The 9824-nt window shown below is 46.2% G+C and overlaps 1 protein-coding gene across 2 annotated transcripts in view; it reads right to left on the bottom strand.

Annotated features, from left to right (window-relative positions):
- Positions 1-430: 430 nt before the first annotated feature.
- Positions 431-9824, bottom strand: part of LOC147606874 (tocopherol cyclase, chloroplastic-like) — a 57911-nt gene continuing 48517 nt past the window's right edge. For both annotated transcript variants that reach the window (XM_086791009.1, XM_086791010.1), the window contains one exon: positions 431-753. In XM_086791009.1, the coding sequence (XP_086647135.1) occupies positions 577-753 (177 nt within the window). In that variant the 3' untranslated portion in view covers positions 431-576. The remainder of the gene's footprint in view (positions 754-9824) is intronic.

Genomic DNA, 9824 nt, shown 5'->3' with positions numbered 1-9824 from the left:
GACCTTAGATAGAAATGAAATCTTCGCCACTGACCACCTCTCTACATAAATATTGAGAGCTCGCCTATGTATATGAGCTCTTGGGGCACAGAATTGCTTATTTTATGCCTGAACTGCATTTGTCATACAACATAAGTGCAAAATAATTTAGTTTGAGCTGTTTTAAAAGGCAAGGAGTAATGCAAGAGAACTTCAGATGAATACCTCCAGAATGTAAGCAATAAGAGGGGGGACGAGAGAGAGTGAGAAACAAGGAAAAAAGAAAGTTGTATTAACATCTTCAAAAGGCCAAAATGACCTATGAGCTTAGAGAGAGAGAGAGAGAGAGAGAGAGAGAGAGAGATTAACGTCAGTAGAATGCAACACGAGGGCATATACGACCAACGGTAGGACTTGAACTCGGTCAAAGAGAGAGAGAGAGAGAGAGAGAGATCGGTGCCTGCAAGCAATTAGATAGCCTGTTTGAATATTAACTCTTAAGACTCATGTGCCTTAGGCTCTTGGCTTGCTTTCCTAGGACTGACCTTTGTACACAACATCAGACACTTCTCACAACAGCTTGACAGTTGGCTTCATTTATAGTCCAGGTGGCTTAAAGGATGGAGCTCGAGTAAATAGTGATTCCACATCAATAGGGAGTCCTAGAAGTGGCTTGATGGCACCTGCTGTTTCACTTCTTCTCTTCCAACTGCTGTGCCAAGGCCCTCCACCAACCTCTAATGCTGCCATATCACTTGTTACACTCAAAATTACCTGACAATGACAAGAGGTCTAAAAGTTAGTACACCTCCATAACTCTAGCAGCACTCAAAGCCCCCAGTTTTCGATTCATTTGACACTGTACATACCTATCTTTCTTTCTTCGCTGTAGATTTTGCATGTGGCTTACAAATACGGTGCATTGCGTGGAACTTTGTGGTTTAATGTTACACGTGGATAGGATTTGTTGCATGCCAATCAGCATAAATCTCTCATAGTTACTTTCTTTGTTCATTATACAACGAGAGCCCTGTTTTTGGGGTGCTTAGCTTTTTTACTTTCATGTTTTGTTGACATTCATTCTAAACATGGATCACATGTATACCTTTTGGTCTCGTAAACCCTCAAGGCTTTTAGTAGATGTTGATAAATCTCTCACTCTCACTCTCACTCTCACTCTCACTCTTGGAAGGCCTCCGCAAGGAGATACAGGGAAAGAACAACAAGATTGAAGAATTGGCAGCACAGGTGAGCCACCAGGAGGAGGTGATTCAGATGTTGAAAGAAGGAATGCTGCAACAACAAGGAATGCGAGTGGCTGCCCCAATGATAGGGGAACTCCAAGCAAAAATGGAAGCCCTAAAGGCTACGGTCAAGGACCATACAATGGAGGAAGGGGAACTGAATATTCAGGAGGGTCTAAGGACTGACTTGAAAGCTGCGAGTGATAAGCTGCGGGAAGAACTGCAAACCACTAAGAAAGATTGGGTGGAGGTGGTGAAGAAGCACAAACCCCCACAGAGCATCATACATGAGACTCAGCCTAACCCCATCCGGCCCATGGGTTAGCCACCACCCAACCACTGGAATCGGTAGAACCAGACAATTACTCACCCACCCATAACTACACGATGTGGAACCTACTGTCCCCCTATCCACCCTCACATCACAGTTCCCCACCATACTCCACACATCCGCCACCGCTTCTTTCATCTGCACGTGGCAGTCTCCTGCCAAGCCACCTTGCGGTTCCATGCCCCACAACTGTTGGTATGATGACAAATGCTAGGCCACACGCTCCTGTCTTAAGCATGAGGTACGGATTGGGAAAATCACGAAGCGCAAAGCGCAACAGATTTCTCAACGGCTCACCCAACGCAAGAAACGGGAGTTCTACGCTCGGAAAGAGGATGAGTTATACTGACTTTTCTTAGGGCCGAGCTGCGAAGAGGCCAAGAGAAAACTCCAAGAACATCACCCTCCCACACACCTCACTCGCCCGTACACATGGCACTCCTATGCACGCTCCCTCTATCATATCCCCCATCAGCCACCCCTACCCCCCAACACCAGATCGCCGTCCCACCATCTCCACCTTCTTCACAAAGGGCATGGTCCTCAAGGCCATTCGTACACTGCGCAATGAGCAAGCCCAAGATCATGAAGGACTCACTGCCAAGTACATCTCGTATGCCGATGATACCCTAGCATCCCTACTAGCCTACATGTTCAATAGAACCCTTTGTTAAGGATCTCCACCCTCTTGGTCCACCAACACCATCACCCCCATCCTCAAAGCCGGAGATCCACTTGATCCTAATAATTACAAGACGATCATGATTGGCCACACATTGGCCAAACTCTATGGATCAGTGCTAGAGGCGGAGCTCATTTCATTTGCAAAGAGCCCAAGGATGCAGAGCCTCAAGACATGCTGGCTTTCGGAGGAGCTACTCTACCCTTGACCACATCTTCACCCTCCGTGCCATCATCGAGGAGGATAGAGCACGACATCAGAGGATTTACTGCTGCTTTGTGGATTTCTGCAAAGCTTTTGATACTGTACCCCGAGCCCGTCTCCTACACCGTCTACAAGAGATCGGAGTCCCATCTGACATGGTTTGGAGCATCATTGCCCTCTATGAGTCCGTCACCGGACGAGTGAGAGACCCAGGAGGTAAATCACAGGAGATTTCCAGCACTATTGGGGTGAAACAGGGCTGCCCTCTATCACCCACTCTTTTCGGCCTCTAAATTCATGAGATCTCGAGCTTCATTGACGGATTAGATCCCCATACTACTTTATGTAGATGACATCGTCCTTCTCTCAGACTCAACCGAGGGGCTTCAGAGACAGTTGGATGCCTTACATGACTTTTGCACTCAGCAAGACCTCTCTGTTAACCTTGGTGAAGGGGAGAACTGTTAGGGTTTCACTTGTGTGGGAGACATACACAGAGAAACAACAAGGGGGAGAGAGAGAGAGAGAGTTGTGGGGATAAGTCAACTCATGAGGCATGAGTGTGTGACTCCCCTATCACACATGTATATTGCACTAGTACACATAGTGCACTTAGTACATTAAAAGTACTAAGTGTACTATGTACTATAACTTATGGGCTTGTACACACTATAAGGGTGGGCATAACGCCTTTACCCCAACAACCTCCCACTTAAAGGCAAAGTGCCCTTAAATGAAGGAAAAGAAAAATCAGCATGTACATGATAATATACAAGGCCATATCAAGGCTGAAACTGGCCTCATCCAATGCCCATCAAGTGTCTGCAATGAGCAAACCGCTCCGGAGGCAAACTCTTCGTCAACAGATCAGCCGGGTTGTCATCCGTGTGAATCTTAACAAGCTGAATTTGCTTGTTCTCTATCACCTCTCTGATGAAGTGATACTTCACATCCACATGCTTCGTCTTTGCATGAAAGACAGGGTTCTTTGCCAACTGAATGGCACTCTGACTGTCACAATGCAACAATGGAATATCCCCTGTATAACCCAAATCAACCACTAACCGAGATAGCCATAATGCCTCCTTGCAAGCCTCTGTGGCTGCAATATACTCGGCCTCTGTAGTAGATAAGGCAGTGCACTTCTGCATCCTGGATATCCATGACACAGCACCTCCTGTGAATGTAAACACATAACCGGTAGTAGACTTCCGGTTATCTGGATGACCGGCATAATCCGAATCCGTGTAACCATGCACTAATGCATCCTGTTTGCCAAAGCAAATGCACATATCCTGTGTGCCCTTCAGGTATCTCATGACACCTTTCACTGCTTCCCAATGCTTCTTGCCAGGGTTGGCCATGTATCTAGAAACCACTCCCACTGCAAATGCAATGTCCGGCCTAGTAGCAACCATGGCATACATGAGACTGCCACAAGCTGAAGCATACGAAATCTTGGCCATATCAGCCCTGTCTCTATCTGACTGTGGGCTGTCCATAGCACTGAGTTTCACATATGGAGGCAAAGGAGTACTAGTCTTCTTCCCCCCGTCCATATTGAACCTCTGCAAGACTTTGCCAATGTATTCCTTCTGAGACAAATACAACACATGCTGATTTCTGTCCCGAAGTATCCGCATACCCAAGATGTGATTTGCATCACCCAAATCCTTCATATCAAAGGTTTGATGCAGCCTCTGCTTCAAGGCATCCATCTCCTTACGAGATTTCCCGGCAATCAACATATCATCAACATACAAGATGAGGATCAATAGACTGCCATCCAAAGCTTTCTTGGTGTACAAGCAGTGATCTATGTCACTTCTCCTGAATTTCTGAGATTTCATGAATGTATCAAATTTATGATACCATTCTCTTGGTGCCTGTTTGAGCCCATAAAGACTCTTTTTCAGCTTGCATACAAGCTTCTCCTTTCCACTTACTCCATAACCCTCTGGCTGCTGCATATATATCTCCTCATGGAGATCACCGTGAAGAAAAGCAGTCTTCACATCCATCTGAATCAAGTCCAGATCATCATGCGCAACCAAAGCCAACATAGCTCTAAGTGTGGTCATTTTGACCACTGGAGAGAAGATCTCATCAAAGTCCACACCATATTCTTGCTTGAAGCCCTTAGCCACTAACCTGGCTTTGTATCTTGGCTTTGCATCTGATGCAACTTTGAGCCTGTATACCCACTTGCATGGCAACACCTTCTTGCCTGCAGGCAAAGGCACCAACTTCCAAGTTCCATTTTTGTGCAGAGAATCCATCTCTGACTTCATGGCACGCTCCCATAGAACTTTGTCTGCCCTCTGTAAAGCCTCCTTATAACATGAGGGCTCCCCACAGTCAGTGAGCATCAAGTAGTCAACCCCTGGAACAAACCTGTCACGGGCTCTGGAGGGTCTAGTGGACCTCCGTACCCAATGACCATCATTTGCAGGTTGCTGTCCAGCCTGCATATCACCCATTGGTGGCTCCTGTTCCATGCCATAAGGCTGAAAAATCATGCCCGGTATCTCCTCTAACTGTGGTATATCCATAGGGATATCTTCTGCCATATCTGGCTGTCCATTTGGACCATTTTCAGCACCATTTAAGGGCTGGTTTTCCTGCTGTAATGGCTGATTTACAGCCCTTTGTTGTTGTCCATGATGTCCATCATCTTCAAAGATGACTCTGCCAGGCTCCTGTTGCCTTGCAGGCTCCTTATACATGCATGTTTCATCAAAAATGACATCATTGCTGCGTATGATCTTTCTATTCATGGGATCCCAAAGTCTATACCCCATTTCACACCTGTCACCATATCCTGGGAATATGCATTTGTGAGACTTAGGATCAAGTTTGGTGCGCATTTCCCTGCGTATGTGCACGTACGCAACGCAACCAAACACTCTCAAGTGCTTGTATGACGGAGGCTTCCCTGTCCATACTTCCTCTGGCACTTTCCCACCAAGCCTCGTGTTAGGTGACCTGTTTATAAGGTGAACGGCTGTCATAACAGCTTCAGCCCAAAAACCATGAGGTAATGCAGCATGTGACAACATAGAACGGACCTTCTCCTGAATGGTCCTGTTCATCCTCTCTGCTGTCCCGTTTTGTGGAGGATCATAAGGAGTAGAGAGCTCCCTCTTGATGCCTTTAGCATCACAAAAGTCCTGAAACTGTTTGGACATATACTCTCCCCCATTGTCGGAACGCAAAGCCTTCAGTGTTTTGCCAGTTTGATTCTCAACAAGAGCAACAAACTTCTCAAACACTGAGAATGTATCACTCTTCAAACGAAGAGGATAAACCCACACCTTGCGTGTGGCATCATCAATAAAAGACACAAAATATTTTGCCCCTCCCAAAGAAAGCTAAGGCATCTCACATACATCTGTATGCACAAGCTCTAACTGAGCATCTTTCTGTCCAAGAGCTTTCTTGTGGGGGCACTGTAGTTGCCTACCATATATACAATGCTCACAAAACTGAAAACTTGAAAACTTTAGAGAAGGCAAGTAACCCAAACGAGACAATTGCTCCATTCCCTTGACACTCATGTGTCCCAACCGGCTATGCCACATAGAAATTTCCGGCAGCTCGGTTGTATTTACATTAGCATGGTGACAAACACCTGCATGCATAAAGTAAAGAGTGTCCACCTTAGAGCCTCTGGCAACAACCAGTGAGCCCTTACTAATTTTCCACTTTCCACTACCAAATGTAGTAACATAATCAGCATCATCAAGCTGTCCAGTAGAAAGCAGATTCTTCTTGATCTCAGGCACATGCCTGACATCATGGAGCATAAGCTGTGAGCCATCTGAAAACACAAGCCTCACATCACCTCTGCCAAGAATCTTGCATGCATGGTTATCACCCAAATAAACCACTCCTTCATTGCCAGCAGTATACCTGACAAACAAGTCTCTGCAACCTGTGACATGAAAGGAGGCACCTGAATCAATGATCCATGAGTGCATACCATGACCACCTGTAAGAAGTGAATGGGCATCAAGTGAAGAAGTAAAGAGGACCTCATCCTCACTGCCACCTGCATGTGACACATTGATTTCTTCAATCTTGACTCCACTTTTGCCCTTTGGCTTTACATCTTTGGCTTCATCTTTCTCTTTGTCTTTGCCTTTTCCCTTTTCTTTTTGATCATTTTTCCATTTGTAGCATTGCTTTTTAATGTGTCCCTTCTTGCCACAATAATGGCATTCCAAATCCTTTTTGGAGCGAGACTTGCTCCTTCCCCTTTCTTGGCTTTCCCCCCTTTGCTGGGATCTCCCACGTGCATTCATTGCATTGGACTTTCCAACAGAGTTGTTTTTCCTGTTCATCTCTTCTTGAAGAAGAGCACCCTCAACATCTGCATATGACAGCATAGCATTCGAATTGCTAGTGGCTGTCCTGAATGTGTCCCAACTCTCTGGCAAAGTGCATAACAAAAAAGTGGCTTTGAACTCATCGTCCATTGCCAACTTTTGATTAATGACCTGGCTGACAATACCATTAAACTCATTTAAATGGGCTGTCATAGACGCCCCTTCCTTCATCTGAAGACCTATGAGTTTCTTCAACCAATACACTTTGCTTGAGGCACTTTGTTGGGCATACAAGTCCTGCAATCTCTGCCACATTCCCCAAGCTGTCTTCTCTTCACGTATGCTGAAAAGTAATGAGTCTGACACAGACAACATGATAGTAGATCTTGCCAGCTCATCCATATCTTCCCACTCTTCAGCCGTAAGAGAAGCGGGCATTACACCCCTTTCTTTGATAGGCTTGTGCTGCTTTTTCTGAAGCAACACATTGTAGCACTGGGTTTGCCAAATATCATAATTATGCGAACCTTCAAGCTTCTTGATGTGAAGCAATGAAGAGCTCTCACCTGTGGTTGCCATAGCAATATGCAACCTGTCAATGCCTGACTCCCTGCAAAATGTGCAAACACTGCACCAAAAGCACACAAAGTGCTCACAATTTTTCTCCCAAGCTTTATCTCCCACTGCGGAAGCAAGAATGCAACTTTTCTCCCACTTTATGTGATGAAATCAGCAAAATCTGGTTGCTGCAGATTTTGGACAGCACCTTAAATGTGCTCTATTGCCCTTCCAAAGTACTGTACAGCAGTACTAAGTGCTCACCTGTAATGTACCAAACCTGTACCGGCAAGTACAGCAGCTGAAATTGAATCTTTTGGTCACTCAAAACAGTGTACAGCCATGCCAAAACATGCACAAAGCTGTGCCAAATCTGTACCAGTAGGTACAATAGCAATAAATGCTCTCCTGGCTGTCCAAATGAGTGAAAATCAGACTTTTACAGTCCCGAACACTGCATAAAACAGTCCCGAACAGAAATTGGGCAAAGGCCCCTTGACTGCAAGCTGATTTTTGAGGATTCAAGGCATAAATGTCTTGCCTGCTGCTTTGCCAAGCTCAACAAGCATACAAACTTGAAAAGCCCCTTGATTTAAGATCAATTTCTGATCATACATGGTACATTGACGCACATGAAGGCATCCAGAGTGTTCACGATGCTTCCCCCTGGCCACATATACATCAAATACATGAAAGCCCCTTGATTTACAGGCACATTGAGTGCTTGTAAGGCATCAACACATTATCCACAGCATCAAATGCGATTGCCTGCATGCAAATCAACCAAATCGGCACAAAAGCCCCTTGATTTGCACTGCAATTTGCTGCAATTTTGCCCAAATGTGCGATTTCTCACATCATACAGCATGTATGAGTGCTTAATTGCACAATTACATTAAAAGCCCCAAATTTCGACATTCAATTTCCTGCAAATTGATCCTGATTGTGACCAATTTCCTGCAAATTGATCCTGATTGTGACCAATGTCACCCAATTTTGCCAATTTTGCTCAAAATTGAGCAATTCGACACCTGTATCTGCTCAATTGTTGATTGTACTTGCTCAATTGCAAATCCCAAAAAAAATTGAGGAAAATACCTTGTAATTTCTGATTTTTTGTTGCAGGAAAGGGGGGTGGTGATGCTGCTGCAGAAAATTTGATGCTGTTGCAGAAAAGGGAGGGAGGCTTCTTGCTGATGTTGCTACACGCTCAGGCTGATCCAAACGCTGCAGACGCTGCAGAGCTCTGTGGACAGCAGCACGGAAGACCTCAAGAGGGCAGTCGCTCGCAGGCACAAGGTGCACAAGATGTAGAACTTTCACCTTCCACGAAGCCCAGCGCTGAAGGCCTGTTCCGACTGGCTGCCTGCAGGCGTAAAGCCACAAGGTGTGGAATCTTCACGTCGGGTTCACCAACGCATTCGCCTGTTCCGCCTGGCTGCTGCAGGCGTAAAGCCACGAGGTGTACTTTCGTTGCCAGCTATCCTATGCTGTCAACCGACGCCTAGGTGTGTTACACCGTCGCCAGTCCACGCTCACACGCTGCTTTCGCCTAGCGTATGTACGCGTACAACGCATCAGCAGATACCTGTCGATGGCGCCGTGTATTCGCTCGCTTTGCTGCCTTCGTTCACGCCCAACACTCAGCCTACACAGGCTTTCGCTCGGTGACCAGCGGTCGACTAAAGCCTTCGCCGCCTGATTGGCTGCGCCTCCTTCAATGGCTAACGCTCGCTTTGCTGCCTTCTTTCACGCCCAGCACTCAGCTTACACAGGCTTTCTTTGCTCGATCAAACAGAGAGGACGGGCCTGCTCCAGCTTCAGCTTCAGCTATGCGTTTCTGAAGAGACTCAGCATCAACCCCTAGTCGACCTGCAGGCTCTGATACCAGTTGAAGGGGAGAAACTGTTAGGGTTTCACTTGTGTGGGAGACATACACAGAGAAACAACAAGGGAGAGAGAGAGAGAGAGTTGTGGGGATAAGTCAACTCATGAGGCATGAGTGTGTGACTCCCCTATCACACATGTATATTGCACTAGTACACATAGTGCACTTAGTACATTAAAAGTACTAAGTGTACTATGTACTATAACTTATGGGCTTGTACACACTATAAGGGTGGGCATAACGCCTTTACCCCAACACTTGGTAAATGGTCTTCAATACCTCTCCCCCCTTCACATCCAGATTGAGCTTCACATATAGAGGGGATCCTCTGGAGATCATCTCATCCTATGTCTACCTTGGTGTCACTTTCAGTGGCCCACACTTTACCATGGTTCCCGCAGCACATGCCAGAGTGACACAGGGATAACCTTGAGCTTACTTGAGCGGCAATGCTCTAGGCACATTTCCAGGAGCCCAGGACAAAGGGCTAGCTTTTTGACACCCTCGTCACACCAGCCTTAATGTATGGAGCAGCCTTCTAGGGGCCAGATTTATCCGATGAGGATTGGCAGCGAGTTGAGAGGCCCCACGTCATGATGTTCTCCCGTAT

Source organism: Cibotium barometz, chromosome 56 (genome assembly GCF_041138505.1).
Source record: "Cibotium barometz isolate CiBa-2024 chromosome 56, ASM4113850v1, whole genome shotgun sequence".
Lineage (NCBI taxonomy): Eukaryota > Viridiplantae > Streptophyta > Polypodiopsida > Cyatheales > Cibotiaceae > Cibotium > Cibotium barometz.
This window is presented reverse-complemented; position numbering and strand designations above follow the sequence as displayed.